We start from the raw sequence: 17,540 nt of genomic DNA, 5'->3' as shown, positions 1-17,540 counted from the left end.
ACAAGTCTATAGCTTACAAGTCTATAGCCTACAAGTCTATGTCCTACAAGTCTATGGCCTACTAGTCTATGTCCTACAAGTCTATAGCCTACAAGTCTATGGCCAACAAGCCTATGGCCTACAAGTCTATGGCCTACAAGTCTATGGCCTACAAGAGGCGCTGTTGAAGAAAATGAAGCAATTTTGAAGCACCTGGAAACCACGAGAAGCAAAGTGACAGTATAAGCATCACCAAGCAATCTACTAGAAAAGGAAGTTTGTTAAAAGAGAAGAATATATATTCTAAAGGCATTACTCTGGTTCAAAAGTTCAAATGGTATTTTTTGTTAAAATTATTTTTGGCTGAGTAATTGTCACCTCCACCAACACATTCATCAACTTGACCTTGTAAAGTATACATAAAAAAATATATCAAACAAGGTAATACATATAACGACATTAGAACTGACAAGCACAGGTGGGTGATTGCAGGTGCTACTAGTTATTGCTGCAGTGAAAGGCTGCATGATTGGTTAGAAATAGCTGTGGATACTCACTAGAAAGGCTTACTAGCTTTATATTATCTAAGGCTCGGTCATTTGGCGACCTGTCTATACGATCGTTACCGCCATATTGGTCAGCATTCCGAAGCCGACTCGAGCTTTCCTCCTTGTTACCAGACTCTCCACTGAGCATGTCAAACAACTTTTTCTGATGCTCCATCAACTCAGGTGGGTTTCCATTGTCTTTCGACTCTGCCCAACGTAATGCCATGATTATGCTAGTAGGTGATAATTTCATAAAAGGAACCCTTGCATAGCTCTAGGAATATTAGTAAAGCTAGTAAAACTTGGGCAATTATGTTTGACTATTTGCACTTTTATACCAACTGAAAAAAAACCAGGCCACTGTTAGCCCGAGACTACATAGCACTAACCATTAAAACACAGACATGGAGATCAATACAGAATTCGGATTAATTCATACTACCATTATAGATAAATTCAAACTTTGACTTATGACCACCACTACATAGCAGTTGTTGAATGTATGACGTAAAATTTAGCAAATATTTATTTTAACATACAAAGTAATTTGTAACATATGACATATAAGGGTTGGCAAAACACTAGTTTCATAAATTAGTACATACATAGACAGTTTTCTTTTAAAGAATTTAGTTCCACAGAATCTAATAATATTGTACAATTTGTCACACTTTCATTTTTAGTTTTAAAATCATGGATCCAACAAGAATTAGGTATTAGTTGTAAAAAGGTGGAAGGCACCACTTGTCTGATAACTAAACCAAAAATAAAAACATGGGCAAATATCTTTGGATCAATTTGTTAAAAATCTCTGAAACAGTCTAATAGATATCATGGAGAAAAAATTAAAAGCAATACGAAGTAATGAAACTGGAAACGAGTGAAAATAAAAAAACTAACCATAATAATTAGAAATAAAAAGTAAAAAATATCATGACATAACATGACTGAAATGGATGGTGAAAAAGAAAACAGGTAGTAGTATACCTGATGACTGCGACTGGTCCTGAATTGGTAAAATATTTCCATTCCATTTGAGTTGATCTTGGGGTCTCATTGAACTCAGGGAGAGAAATGTGCTGTAGGACACTACAAGTACAAACAAATAAAACCCTTTACCAAAAGGAATTACCGTGATCACCATTTAATATGCATCAAATAGTATTGCACTCCACTAAATGCCTTAACAAGAATATGATACGCTTAATCAATGACTTTATTATAACCTTATTGGTTGAACGGGGCATTGTTTTTAAGAAGGCAACAACTCCAACATGAGCTCAGAATCATTAAATGCATACAAAGAGCTAAGTCATGAAGAGGGCGAACACTTTAAAATTTTGTAACACGAGTATTCATGCAGATTTCATAAATATTGAGTATAAAATGTTTAGTACTGATGGAAGACAACTCACGATGCGTATCTCCACCCAAACAAAAGTTCCACTCTTCAAAAGAGATGAGAGAGTCAGAGTCTTTGTCACAATAGCTGAGAAATTGTTTTGCACAACCCTGCAAGAGTTTATATATCATAGACATGGATAATACATGCACAACCTTGCAAGAGTTTATATATCATAGACATGGATAATACATGCACAACCTTGCAAGAGTTTATATATCATAGACATGGGTAATACATCCACAACCTTGCAAGAATTTATATATCATAGACATGGATAATACATGCACAACCTTGCAAGAGATTATATATCATAGACATGGGTAATACATCCACAACCTTGCAAGAGTTTATATATCATAGACATGGATAATACATGCACAACCTTGCAGGAGTTTATATATCATAGACATGGATAATACATGCACAACCTTGCAAGAGTTTATATATCATAGACATGGATAATACATGCACAACCTTGCAAGAGTTTATATATCATAGACATGGGTAATACATCCACAACCTTGCAAGAATTTATATATCATAGACATGGATAATACATGCACAACCTTGCAAGAGATTATATATCATAGACATGGGTAATACATCCACAACCTTGCAAGAGTTTATATATCATAGACATGGATAATACATGCACAACCTTGCAGGAGTTTATATATCATAGACATGGATAATACATGCACAACCTTGCAAGAGTTTATATATCATAGACATGGATAATACATGCACAACCTTGCAAGAGTTTATATATCATAGACATGGGTAATACATCCACAACCTTGCAAGAATTTATATATCATAGACATGGATAATACATGCACAACCTTGCAAGAGATTATATATCATAGACATGGATAATACATCCACAACCTTGCAAGAGTTTATATATCATAGACATGGATAATACATGCACAACTTTGCAAGAGATTATATATCATAGACATGGGTAATACATCCACAACCTTGCAAGAGTTTATATATCATAGACATGGATAATACATGCACAACCTTGCAAGAGTTTATATATCATAGACATGGATAATACATGCACAACCTTGCAAGAGTTTATATATCATAGACATGGATAATACATGCACAACCTTGCAAGAGTTTATATATCATAGACATGGATAATACATGCACAACCCTGCAAGAGTTTATATATCATAGACATGGATAATATATGCACAACCTTGCAAGAGTTTATTTGTCATAGACATGGTATCATGGAGTTTATATCATTTGATTGAATTATGCCAAATTAATTGTTTTACTGGGACAACTACATAGTCGTAAACCCTATAAGTTGTCATAATTTTCGAACCGCAAGGTCTATGAAAAGGATTTTAATACAAAATTAATCAGCACCAAATTTTACATCAGCTTACGCCATAAAAAAGTCTAAAATGTGCAGCATGAGCTCAAATACTTTTTCGGCACCTTTCCCTGCTACAACGAGCAACAAGTTAAGCATGCTCTGAATCAGAGAGTTATCATTTGGGTTGCGGCATTAGTACTGTTAGAAATAGAATAATCATTTAACTATCAATAACTAGCACTAGTACTCAATAGATAATCATTAGAAGTCCATAGATCTAGGATTTTTTAAACGTGGTAGCTATAATGCAGCTAGCACACATGTTCATTGCAAACAAGAAAGTACTATAAAAATTTAACGCTTTTGCCAAGTATAATTCAGATCAGCGTGGACTGCAAACATGTTTTTTATAGGCTAAATGTAGCCAGCAGATTGTTTGCTTTCGTTTTATGTACAGACACGATAGGCCAATTAATTAATTACTCACCAATCATAAACATTTTTACTAAGCCTATTAAAGTTGCACTACCGGCTATTGGTGGCAATGAGCTAAACAAAATATATTATTGACAGACAACACTATTTTAAAAAATGCCCAGAAATGGATTGGCAAGCTCACTTTGGGTTTGATGTTCTTTCTAATATCCCTCTTCAGTTCCTTCACCTCATGATTTGTCAGACGCATGTCGCCATTTCTATCCAGCGAGTTGAACCTCCAGGCTGCAACCTTAGCATTTTCCTCTGTCATACCTTGAATGTTGTCATACCCTGTCAAAACACACAACTCCTTATATCCAGATATCCTGATATCTTAATCGTTTTGAACAGTTATTAGAGACAGTGATTCTTGTTTACAAGATGTGTTAAGGAAGTGTGATCTAAGAAATCTAAAACAACTTTGTCCATAAATAACTTTGTTATATTTTTATTACTACTTTATTATTTATATTTCGACCTGTAAAAACCAATTCTAGATTTTCTTCCCTTGGTCTGCCTTTGCACGAATTAGCATTCTACTACTGCGGTCTGCATAATACCTTCCTTATTTAACTGTATATACAGAAAGATTGAAAAATGGGCTGTTGTCATATTTATAAAGTGGTTAAAAATTAGAGATTCTTCATGTGCTTTTTTTAGATTATCTACACCAGAATGATGAAAACATTCAAGTAGTAACACTAAAGTTTGCTGACATTCAGATGATGATCACAATACCAAAAGAATACTGCTGGTAATGATCAGCAGGAGCAAGAAAGACATTCAAGCCCCACAGCATTACGTAATTGAAAGGTTAAGGGAGGACAACTACCAATACACTCATACACATGTTTGCAGCAAGATTTGCCTTTCTTATGAATATTAGACCATCACAAATGTCCTTCTACGAAATCCTTACAAAATTAAGGCAACCGCTATATATTGAATTGTTTAAATTAGTCAAGTCAACTACATAACTACATGTATAATGAGAATAATTCCCGTCTGCAATTGGCCTTTGCTATTGCTTGTGAAAGAGCACAGACAGTGTCATGAGAGAATCACTCCTGGTTGAAATCAATTTTTCTGTCTAAAAAGATTTTTGCAATTGCGTAGACTTTTTGTTGTCACGTTATAGTAATCATCAGATATCCTCCAGGATTCAATAAATGACAGCAGTTACATACTGCCAGATGTTGAAGTCGATAATGCGTCTGAGATAACTTTGCAGACATTCTTGGAACTAGAAAACATAACCTAGTTCGTTTTGTTTAACCCCTTCGCTGTCGTAGATGAATTTATGAGTTTTCTAGAGTCGACTGCCATAGACGCATTTTTGCGACTTTCCCAGCAATTGTGTGGTAACTCAATTTTATTATTTGTTGACAACATAACCCACGGACTTTAAGACTTTTATGAAATTGACAGTGTTGTCCGAAGATTTCTCTATAAAATTAGCCTAAAACAACGAAGCAATTTTAAACTTTTGTTTGAGAACTTCTAATCTAAAACCGAACATTCTTTGTGTGAATTCATTAAGTACCACGCGCGAGTCAGAAAACAGGTAATTAGTTATGTTGATGACATTATAGCCAATTCAGATTTAGATTTTCGTAATTATACATATAATTAAAGTAGCAGCACTGTCTCTGATACTGGTGAAAGTAATGGTTTTGTAAGAGTAAGGAACATTATGGAGGATAGTTTTAGCTTCGCATCGATCGTAGCTTCACATAGCTTTATCATCGCACAAATTATAGATCCATTGAATTTTCGCATAGCAATGTTGGTTAAAATGTTGGCAAAATAAAATATGTAACAAAAATTTTCTAGATAAAAATTAAAATTGAAAAAATACTGTATACATATCATGAAGCAATATCGGCAATTTTCGGTAAAATGGCTGGCACTAGGCCGATAGCCGAATTTGTACATGGTTGGCAGTGAAAGGGTTAACCTAGCGGGTAAAAAATACATTTTTAATAGTCTAGTCATCTCACACATTAGGATACAACAATGAAAGTAAAAATATAATATAAAAAGGAAATATTTAGGAGCCAGGGCGATACGAGCAAAGGGCGATACGAGCAAAGGGCGATACGAGCAAAGGGCGATACGAGCAAAGGGCGATACGAGCAAAGGGCGATACGAGCAAAGGGCGATACGAGCAAAGGGCGATACGAGCAAAGGGCGATACGAGCAAAGGGCGATACGAGCAAAGGGCGATACGAGCAAAGGGCGATACGAGCAAAGGGCGATACGAGCAAAGGGCGATACAAGCAAAGGGCGATACGAGCAAAGTTCAAAGTTCATTTCATCTCTAAAGATGAACTTGTACAAAGTTTTAGTAGATTTTTTCAGAAAGTATCGACATTTTTTATCATTTGCGATCGATTTTGATGTTTGAAGGGATTTGGCTATTAGAATGCTTCAAGATTAAAGTTAACTAAACTTGATTGTGGTTAAAATGCTCAAATTTTGTATAGGTTCATCTTTACATATCTCAGCAAATCCCAGACTTGTACTATGTGACCATTTCACCTTAACGTTCTTCTAGCTCACCACAAAACTCCTAGTAACCGAGCCGAGGAGCCGAGATCACGACTTATCCTGTCTGTTACATAACAACTACCCAACAAGGTTTTGCAGCTATGTTAGAAATTATTAAATGTTGTGAAAATGGTGGTTATTATCAGCGTTGGGGTGAGAGAATAATTGCATTTCAGTAAAACCATTAGCATTTTTTGTCTATGGATGTGCAGACCGGTGCTAATGAGCGAGTGTGCCAAGTCATGACCACCTGTTTTTACCTGGTGATAATCTTTTAATTACTTGGACGGCTACAAAGTTTTAAGTGCAAACCAAATTAGTTATCTGTCAAGTCACAGTAAAGGATTTGTTCAAATTTTTTCTTAGCATTATGTCAGAGCCAGCTGCGAGAGAACATCAATAGACGATTAGACATTACTAAGTGCGTTTAGAAACCTTCGCGTATGATGATGTACTCGTATAAAAGGAAAATAAAAATAAAATAGCAAGGTAAATGTTGATAGCCAGCTGAAGAAGTTGTTTTGGCATGTTTGGTTTGACTCAATTACACAATTGCATTGTTTGCATTTTTGCTCTTATCATACAGAGTTGACACGGTAACAAGCCAACTCACTTTTGCTTCACTAGAAAACTCAATATGTACAATTGAGATTTTTACCAGGACATTTACAAATACAAGCGCCAAATAACTTGAAATTGTCTGAAAAATTTTGAAATTTTCAGTTCTAATCATGAAAGCCAGAATGATGACATTTCGCAAGTATTGTGCAATACAGCAAGACGTTAGAAGCAATCATCAAGTAAAAAGACAGCCATCTCAACTTACAATATGTAGATGCTCCTAGATTCCCAAGGGTAGGAGATATGTGTACAGCATTTAGATTCAAACTGCGTACTCTTCACAATTGTAGAACTCTAGTAGGTTTTACTTTGATTGGGTACACGAGGATAGACTAAACCGTGTTAGGTAGGATTCCTTCCCAATTGATAAGCGCATGCTTGTAGATGCACCATTAATGCTGTAGCCAGAGATTTTGATATATATTCTAATGTTTAAAGGCTACGATAACCAAGCGCTTGCCATAAAACTAACGCATTCGGTGAATACCAAAAATGTTTTAATTGGATTCGTCCATGAGCCATCCTCTAACTAGTAGATTAATTACCGTCTCGATGGCATATCGTTAAAAGCAGCGTGTAGAGAACAACTGCAGGTTTATGAACGCGAGTATGAATTAACCAAACGCTGTTGTATAACCCATTTAATGATAACAATTTTATCGTGTGTACCCCAGAGGGTTATGCATAGAGAATCTGATGAACCCTAATATTATCTTGACCTCAGCTGTCACTCTTTTGCACCTACCTGTTGTGAATTTTCTCTGATCATCTATGGAAAGTCGTCTATAATCTTCAAGGAATCCTGACAAGAGATTGGCATTGAAGACAGTTTTCTCTGAATCATCGCAATCAGATGAAGAGGAGTCTCCCCTCTCAGACTCTGTAATCAGTGACAAGGCTTATACAGTTGGAGATGAACCTAACTGCTGTTACGCATTGTTGATATTTTATGACTCTTGTCACGTATACAAATAATTTCAGGAAGAAATAGGTTAAATTGAGTTCAAATGTCTCAGGTTTTTGATGAATAGATTACAAAATCGCAAAAAACTTGAAGTCAGCAAATGTATTAAGGCTGTTTTATAGATAATGTGTGGGGTAATTGTTAAGGAAAAGTGTCAAACAAGTGACACTGTGAGCAGGCGCAGGCTTCCTCCCATCTTTTCTCGAGAAATCGAGGACGATTAGCAATAAGCATTTCATGGTTTACCTAATGAGGCATTATAATTTCTTCTAATACTCATGTAGAATTTGTTTGATCGCTAGAAACAAAACTGTCAGGATTGAGGATTAACAGTAACCACAACAACTTCTTGTTTGCATTACAAATGGATTATCTAATCTGTAGTGGGTTGCCTATTAGCATGACAGCTAGAAAAAAGTGATGACAACACAACTGTTCATTAGTTACCAATGAGCTCCAACATACTAAAAACCTACCGCATTGAGGTCTAGCGTGCTGGGTGCTTGTCTGTGGTATAGGAACTCCCGTGTCTGGATTAACACACCAGCAGTAACCTGTTGAGTTTTGACACTGCACCTAAAGTCATGTGACGCAGATATGGCATACAACAAGTTTTTATAAAAGTCTAGTTGAAGTCAGATCTCATATGATTTTGCTATGATTTGTCTTGTTTTGTTTTAGGGTTTATTCACTTAAATAATTCTGCTTTTCTACAAATATGACTAATTTCAAGCAATCATGATTGTTGTCTTCTCATGATGGTAAATAAGGCGTGAGGTCTCAAATGGTACATACCTGCAGCAGGTAATGTATTAGCGATAAAGCAATGTGGCGCGCAATAGCAGCGATAAAACCTGGTATGAGAAATGTACTGAGCTTGAAGTGGCATATCTACCTCCTCATATCGCCCGTCAGGTTTGCAACGGTAGATGACAATACCACTGCCAGAGGCATTCGAAGACTGAGCTCCTGGACTCATGCTAACCAACTTCTGGGAGTCCTGAATGGCAAGGAGTCTTTTCGCTGTGCAGTTACCACTAAATTCATTGCGTTCCAGTCCCGGTTTTGGCAAGCTGTAGACTCCCACTGACAACGAAGAAGAAAATTCCTTTAGACAAACCACAAATAACAGTGGATAAGGGAAGGCATGTTGGTACTATCGATTTGCATTAGGTAAAACGAAAAAGGTTTCCTTCCCGCGTAACTATGGACTATTAGAGATAAGCCACATTGTTAAAAGCCTGGCGTGGCTTAAAATTGAGTGATTACAGTATTGATGCCAAACCATTGTGATTTGAATGAGTTAGATAAGAACAAAATTTAGATTCAAACAATTATCCAGTGTCAATGCCTCTAACTTTAACTTGTATGGTAAATAAATGGGTTCCCTACCCCTCCCTCTAAAATACCAAAAACAGATACAGAAGGCAGTTCTACCAGTGTCTTAGTGCATCTAACTACAAGATACAAGCTGGTCTCCAGTCAGGTCAACCAACAAAATGGTACAATCAAGTAAATTATATTTAAGCACAATTATTTAAAACAAAATTTATAATATTAATGTGTAATAAAGGCGCAACTTATCTATTTGAATGCTCATATATCAAACCTCATAAATATTAATAATTACCGTTAATAATATTCATATGTTCGTATTAGTATCTAGCCATAAGAGAGATATAGTGTGGTATGACATCATAAACCGTTAAGCGATTTTATTTGTCCTAAACTGGTAATTGTAGATCAACTCAGATCACTCACAGAAAAACTCAGCCTAAACTCTGATGGTATATGACCTTCTGGTCTTATGGTTTATAAAATATGTATTTACTATTCTTTGAAAAAGTGAAACAAGCTTGCAATGCTGAATCTTAAAATTCTAACTTTTCTCTTTTAGTTTATACCATAATTTAACGATCAAAGCCGCTCCGTTTGCAAATCCTATTATATTAAAAACGTTTTTTAATACAATTTTCAATACAGTTTTCAATTTTTAATACAATAGTATCTGACACAACATTTACATTTGATTATAATTGATGACTTTTTATCATAATAATACAGTAACTAAAAATAAGATGGTTCGTTATAATGACTCCATGTTTTGTAAAAACGAGTAAGAACTCCTCTGACATTTGTAATTTAGTTGTTTCAAATGACTTTACATTTCCGCCTTTTACATATTTTAGCTCAGTAGAGTTATCACTTCTAGATCATATGCATGCAGTTAAAGATTAATAAAAACGTACAACAGTTATATACAATAGTTAGTCCTGTTGTATGAGTTAACTGTAAACTTACAGTTTCTTGAGTATCTAGCGCTTACTGTCGAAAGGAGGCAACCAACTGCTTCAACTCAACCAAAAATATCCAGTCTACTTTTGACCAATTGTTTTTCGTAAATTTGTCACTGACCTTCATGCGTTGACTATATAATGACATCACTGCACATGAGCAACAGCAAGTCTATCCCCATTTATAATAATGTGTGCTTGTCTACTAAAGAGCTATCATAAACAAATCAGTGAGCGATAGATTATAAAGCCACTATTTAGGGACAACACGGCATGTTTTCTAAAATGGAGGAAAAGGAAACGGCCCTATGCATGCCACCTGATAACTTATCAGTCTCAAACCCTCAAAGGAGTTTTTACATAGGCAGGTGTTTCACTAAAAGCTGGAAAAACAAATATTACTTTAGACAATGTGCTCAATGTAGACTAGGTTAGAATGATGGAAAACATGGCTTGTTTAAATGCCGACCAGCTGTGTAATCAACAATGTGATAGACTTTCCGAGTGTTTATCTTATTTCTACGGCTGCTAAGATACGCTGATCACATATTTATTAAGTAGATTTACCATTTATTGTTACAGGTAACTTCATCTTCGAAGAGAAAATAAAACAGTTTTATATTTCCTGAATATTTTATTACCTAGAACTTCAATACTTTCACATCATAAATATATTCATGCTGTAACAACATATCATCAATATTGTCAATACAGTAGTCGAGTTCTGCATAAATCAATAAAAAGTCCTCAACTCCCCCCCCCCCTTCCCACAATTACCTAAATGTAATTTTTTAATAGACACTACGTATGGTGATTTCCGAAATTTTGAGTTTATCATTATTTACTAGTTTAATTATATATTAATTGTTAAAAGGCAGTGGCACATGCATGACATGAGTAACGGGATATATGACTTGACAGGTTTGTGTGACAAAAGTGACCTCTAAAGCTATCAGCTGTTCCTTAATTCATCTAAAGTGCACTGGAGATCTATGAATGAATTCGCTGATGGAATTCATGTAGGCTATAACGCTCATGTTGAACATGGGATTAATCATGTATGATGGGAGTTCTTGATATTCACACAGGCTGCTTTGTCATGATTGGCTAGATGAGCATGAGGGAATGTGTTTAAAAATAAAATCTAAAATGTTCACAAAATTAAACGAATACAATACGGTTTAGAATAAAAATTAAAAGCAATAAAATTATGAAAAGGAAGACTAAAAAACATTCAGTTTGAATTACAAGCACCATAAAAAAAATATATCTGTATAAATGTCAAAAACAAAAGATTGCACTTGTGTTTGGTGCTTATGGCGGCTTTGCTGCACAATTGCTGCCATGTTGAAGCTACTGCTTGCTGTCGTTTCGTTTCGTCTGTTTCGCCCCCAGTGTGGTTCAGTCTACAGTGTAGTCTATCACTATGTTTCCATGATGCGCAATGCTTCGGAGTTGCGCTATCTCCGAATCATGGAAACGGCGTCTTCGCACTGAAATCACTGCGCACTGATCAGTGCGAAGCCAGTGCAAATTCGCAGCAAGGAAACAGCGACTGCGCAGTGGCTGCGCATAGCTCTCCTGCCGTGGAGACAGATTTTTCGATGGCCATAAACTAGTAAAAAGGTTGTCCTGCTAATCTTGTTTTTTCACTATTCTTCCGATCTTCTTTCACATAAATTTAATTATAGTCTGCATTCACGAGGATGATGAGGTGATTACTTTCCTGGACTTTGTTATCGATGCCAACACTTCGAAAAATAGGTGGCAAGTCCTAAATTAACGTTTAAATAATATATTACTTAAAAATACTTATTAAAAATATAATACTATGTAAAAAGTGTGTTAAGATTTGTAAAACCTTGTGAATGTGTATTGTAAATAAAAGTATAATGACGACAGAATCATAAAAAAGACCGTTTATGACGTTCGGTATCCGTGATCATTTCTATTTCTCCATCAGGCGATTCGATTTATACAATTTCTATTCTCGGGCTAATTTGCGGTATTTGCTGAAAACCACTGCGCAGCATGGAAACATACAATCCCCTCGACTTCGGAGGGGGCTGCTTCGCAGTACTGCGCACCATGGAAACATAGTGTATGTATTCCCGGCCCTAGCTATCAGTTAGGAAGCTGGCAGACTCGGCAGAAGGATCAGCAATTTATTGGATAGGACAACTCTTAGTGAAGCATGTGCAGACACAAATATCAGCATAACCTATGCTGCCAGATATAACTTATATGTGCTATATGACAAGGTATAGCAGTTTCAAGGTAATTGTACTCTTTAGCGCAGTGGCTTACATGCGACCTATAGCAGCATACATACACTATGGGCAGCATTGTACATACCACCAATGGTAGTGTTAAAACAATGTTGGCAGCAAAAAAACATCAACACTTATGTCAGCATATACAGACGCTGTCAACAGCAGCGTTTACAGCCAATGTTGCCAGCAATCTAAAGACCCAGGCCGACACGTTACTATCAGGCAACCAATGAGTAGCAGCGAATAAATGAGATATATCGCTTCTCGGATCACCATATTCTGTCTCCACCTCATTCAATCACCAGCCAGCCTCATAGACGAAGCATCTCAGGTTTCTAATGCAAGCCTTTGTAGAAACCCTATACATCCTAGCCTAAGACCCTCGCCTTAATGCACCCGCAGTTCAGTTTCAAAGTTGCCTTCCGCAATTTGACGATAATCAGAGACTATTTTTAGGGTCAGGTTCAAACGCCTGTTTAAAAGTATCTCACAGTTAGGCGATAGGGAAAGTCTTAAGGCTCGCCACCCATTTGCATACCGATCGATTGGTAGATTGTATCTAAAGGTACTTAGTGCACCTGTGTGGCCCTGCCATCAGTAGTTGACCAATAAAAACATAGTCCTTTAATCTTTCAACAAACAGAAGGTAGAAGTTGCATAGGTAAGGTAATTGCAGGTAACAAAACTCACATATCGGTTTTGTTACTCAGTAAGCTGCCTGGCAGCACGAGTATGATGATTTGAATAGAACCGTAAGGCCTGTGTTAGGTGACAGTCAAATCATCACACAGCTGCTTGTTCAATCAACGATTACTGTTATTAGGAGTCCAGTCGGGCCAACTAGCAGGAAAACCTTACATAGCCTGACTTCCATCAAATTGTAAGCAAGCCGTTGGAATGAATTGTAATAACCAAATATTATTTAATAGCAGCCTTTACTATTTCATTACTACTAAAAATTTGGTTTTTCGATCGAGATCGCGCACCAAATTTATTGGTGCGCGGCTGTTGACAAAGCTGCCTTATAGATAAAAGAGCGACAGCAACCACCAGTTTTTATTTCTCACTAAAGCGGTCCATTAGTGTTGCATTTGCTCGGGTGGGTGCCAAATAGCCAACTCATTTTAGAAGTTTTACAGCCAAGATTGTTTTTCTCAACTGCCATGCTCAGTGGCTCATACTACTCTAGCTCGGCCGATCCGACCACCTAAAAAAAGATGAGGCATAGCAGGCAATCTCTAGCCCCTCCTCGTAGGCATAAAACCACGTTATCCTACTGGTTAACGCAAAAACTTTAAATTGGAAATTTAGCTAAACTCTCAAAAGTGAATTTTTGGAATTCAACATGTCTCAACAGCCTCATGCAGACCTGTGTACATCCTTGCCATCAAAAAGTCGCAATGAAGATGTTTATATAAGACCAACAGTCATCAGGTGTTGCTCACGGGTAAACCCTAACGATAATAGCAGAATTTAATCTAAGCACGCAGAGTTGTCAGTTCATGCCGCAGCGTTAGCCCTGTTCCAATGCCCCACACGGTTGAGTTTGAAGGAGTCCTGCCTTTATAAGTTTTCATAAATTTTAAACCACGAGCTTGTTTCACGTCAGCTGCTGACATGTTCAGACAGCTGTTAATACTCAGGTAGGAAGAGGTTGAAGTTCATTTGTGTTTTTGCTCAAAGAAACGCTTTCATAGGCATTCACCCCCATATTCTCTTTCAACAATGAGCAGTTGCAGTGCAGTATTGTACAGCCGAGTTCCTAGAACCAATTAGAACTTTGACAAATCATCTAAGATCAGAAAAAAGAGCTGTAACTCGAGAAACATAGAAGATAACGAGTTTAAAATGAACTCACACAAAAAGGCACACCCAAAACTCCAGAAATATGGACTAATAAAATGTAAGCCTATCTGGCAGCAGTTTATAGTGACACTGACCAGTGATGACACTAAGCAGTTTCATTTACCCTCCGCAGGTATAACAAGTACCCCTCCCTACCAACTATATTGGCTATCAACAATTGTAGTTTTTAAAAACCGCATGATCAGATTCACCCAGCAGTTAGGCACTCTGGTCCTGTATGTAATGGGTATAATAAGACAGTGAGTTATATTCAAGCAAAGTGAAACCACAATCTTGAATCAGTGAACTGACATGAATTCGAGATATGCCCATATTTATTCTAAAATCAAAATAAATAAGTCATGGAAAAGAAACTACAGAATGTTTCAAGATGGTTGCCTAGGCATTCAACTACCAACGCTACCGATTTCAACAGCATTACATATGACATTTATCTTTATTGCTCTATTATAAAAGCTGTCGTTCAATAAACTTACATTGTTGAAACAACAATTTCTAAGATAAGACAATTTCTAAGATAATACTGTATCATAAACAAACAAAAATAGAATAGGAACAAGCAAACTGTCCCGATATGCACAGTTACTGCCATCATCTACATGCCCTTAATGCTGAGGAGCTAAATACATTTTTAGATACTTGCTGTTTTAAATACTCAAATTGTATCTCCAATCTGCCTGACCATCCATTACATTCCTACTTCCCAAAAAAAACAGAATTATACAAAAAGAGCTTTTTTTTTCAATACACGTAATTTACGTTCCTATTTTTTGTTTTTGTTGTTTGTTTCATTGACCAGTGTAAATAAAGTTAATATTTATCTGTCTAAGCTTGCATTTTATATACTAATATACCTATAATGAGGCATCCAGCTACCTTGATCAAGACTAACTATTGTAAGCATGACAGCTACAGCCTGACTTTCTAGCGGCAGTTCCAAAGATAACGACAGTGTATCAATTGTACTTATATCAAAAAGGTTGTACCCTGTTTCAACCCAAAATTGTAAAGCTTTGTAATTTCTCAGGAAGTCGTAATAGCTTTGTTGAACTTTTTAAATAGACACAATCGCCAATATTTTTGTTAGAAAGATTAAATGGCTTCGATGAATCACTCAGCATCAGCACTCGGAGACAAATGTGAGTCGTTAGCATGCATAATTGCGATATAAGCTCTCTTCTTGGAGGTATTTGGCCAGGAATGAAGGTGAAGTCACTTATTTCAGACCACAATGGCCTTTGATTTGAAACTATTTGTGAGAGTTTGAGACACCCAATCAATCACTTCAACACTTCTGGTCTAAATGAATTGTGTGAACTTAAGCTTTACAAGAAATCTCCTGCCAACCTATGAGTCAGGCTGGTAAAAGCTTAAAGCGATAGAGCAGATAATGACAGTAGGCAGCATTGCTTCACATGAATCATTAAAATAACAAATTTATGGTACTTACTATATTTTACTCCAATAGTTCTAGAGGTACTTCAGAAATGCGAAAAACAAAATTAAAAGCACGAATGAAATAACTGGAGTTATCACTCTGCGGCTCCGGCCAGTCAACACAAAATAGATGGTGAATATGTTCCATAATATTCATAGTAGAATGTCAACAAGAATCTTATTATACGTTTAGAGGTTGTTGAATTTTATTCAACAACCTCTACATGAAATTTGATATCTTTAAGGAAAAGTATTCAAAACCAGATCCTGTATAGTTGCGAAAGTAAACATATCTTTGTATATGCTCCTTACTTAGTGACAATGATACAGAGCAGAGTCCTGATCGCACTTATCAGAAATATAACGACAAAACAAAAGCATTCCTTACCAAAGAATTGCAGAGCATAATAGAAACATTAAAATTAATTAATATACAGTGGGCCATTCTAATCACAGCCGCCTTCAGGACTGTGTGGTCACTTTTAGTAGATCTAAGGTGTTTGCTAATTTTAAATTCATCTACTGTTTAATGGAATTTCATGTCTGGCATAGGAAGCAAACAATATTTTTTCTTAGTAGGTCCTATTCTGAAATACTGTGGAATTTTTTTTATATAGCTATTGTTAACATTACTAAAATATTTCTGGTGAGTCTGAAAAGAATAAGCTGGCCGTTTCAATACTGAAGCGCACTAGAGCCAAAGTACGAGATGTCGATAAATGCTATTACTACTGTCAGCCATGCCCGGATCCCTCACCCACCCTTAACATTTAATCGTACCAATGTCTACTATAAAGCTTTTACATAATTTGAACCAAATATTTTAGCCGTACTTTTTAAATAATTTTATTTTTTTAACAAAAATTATTCTAGACTGCATTATATTGTAAACACGCCACATGCCTTAATATGAAGCACTTGTCACATACAGGAATCTGCTGGCGCCAATGTGCGAGGATTTGGCTGCAAATTCACTTACGATTTCTTTGGTAGATTTCATCCTCTATTGTATGAATAGTAAATAATGAATATAAATCTTTCCATAAAGAAAATTACAAATGATTCGCTTTTGTCGCTATATAAAAGTGTGTAAAAAGAATCACTGTTCATATTATTAGATATAACAAAGCAGATGAGAAACATATAGAGCATGCTGTGGACATATCTTCTAGCCTGGAGACCACAGATAGATGAAGGATGAGTTGCTAAGGGCTGCATCACTTCAGTTGTGACATGTACCTAATAGTCTGTGTTTGACAGCTGGTTATCCAAATGAGAGCATTTACTTTTTAAATATAAATACATCTCGAGTGCTCTGAAAGGCGGCATGACAGATGGAGACAGCCAGTGAAACAGGAAGGATATCACTTAATATCATGCCTGTCATTGGCCAGAAGATCGTCGCGTGTTGATCGTACTAATGCGGTCTCATCTGTTCTCATTACCATAACTCTAGTCGGTGCCGAGTCGAGTCTCACGCTTTCTCCATTCCATAGAATCGCGCCGCCTAATCAATGGCTTGCAAATGATAAAAATAATATTTACATAAGCAAAAATTACCCTATCTAAATCCTTTAGGACAATAAAATTATCTATAGAAAATGCATAAGACCAGCTTTTGGTGACATCAGACAAAGCTATGGAGAGAAATAAAATAGTTGGCAGTTGATAGAATGGCAATTGTCTTCTATTTGCTAAATACGACACAAAGAACGGTCGTGACACTGTTTGGACTGTATTAATACTTTGAACAACGCGAGAGAAGTGCTTGGCGCTTGGTTACCCTGCAC

General features: G+C 36.3%; 1 protein-coding gene across 3 annotated transcripts in view; it reads right to left on the bottom strand.

Moving 5' to 3' along the window:
- LOC137399386 (SPARC-related modular calcium-binding protein 2-like) overlaps positions 1-17,540 on the bottom strand; it is a 46,733-nt gene that overhangs the window by 8,803 nt on the left and 20,390 nt on the right. For all 3 annotated transcript variants that reach the window (XM_068085473.1, XM_068085472.1, XM_068085474.1), the window contains 7 exons: positions 8,776-8,966; positions 8,357-8,456; positions 7,662-7,796; positions 3,888-4,036; positions 1,943-2,039; positions 1,515-1,616; positions 537-734 (listed from right to left, as the gene is read on the bottom strand). In XM_068085473.1, the coding sequence (XP_067941574.1) occupies positions 537-734; positions 1,515-1,616; positions 1,943-2,039; positions 3,888-4,036; positions 7,662-7,796; positions 8,357-8,456; positions 8,776-8,966 (972 nt within the window). The remainder of the gene's footprint in view (positions 1-536; positions 735-1,514; positions 1,617-1,942; positions 2,040-3,887; positions 4,037-7,661; positions 7,797-8,356; positions 8,457-8,775; positions 8,967-17,540) is intronic.

Source organism: Watersipora subatra, chromosome 7 (genome assembly GCF_963576615.1).
Source record: "Watersipora subatra chromosome 7, tzWatSuba1.1, whole genome shotgun sequence".
Taxonomy (NCBI): Eukaryota; Metazoa; Bryozoa; class Gymnolaemata; order Cheilostomatida; family Watersiporidae; genus Watersipora; species Watersipora subatra.
Note: the sequence above shows the minus strand (reverse complement) of the source record. Positions and strands in the feature narration are given on the sequence as shown.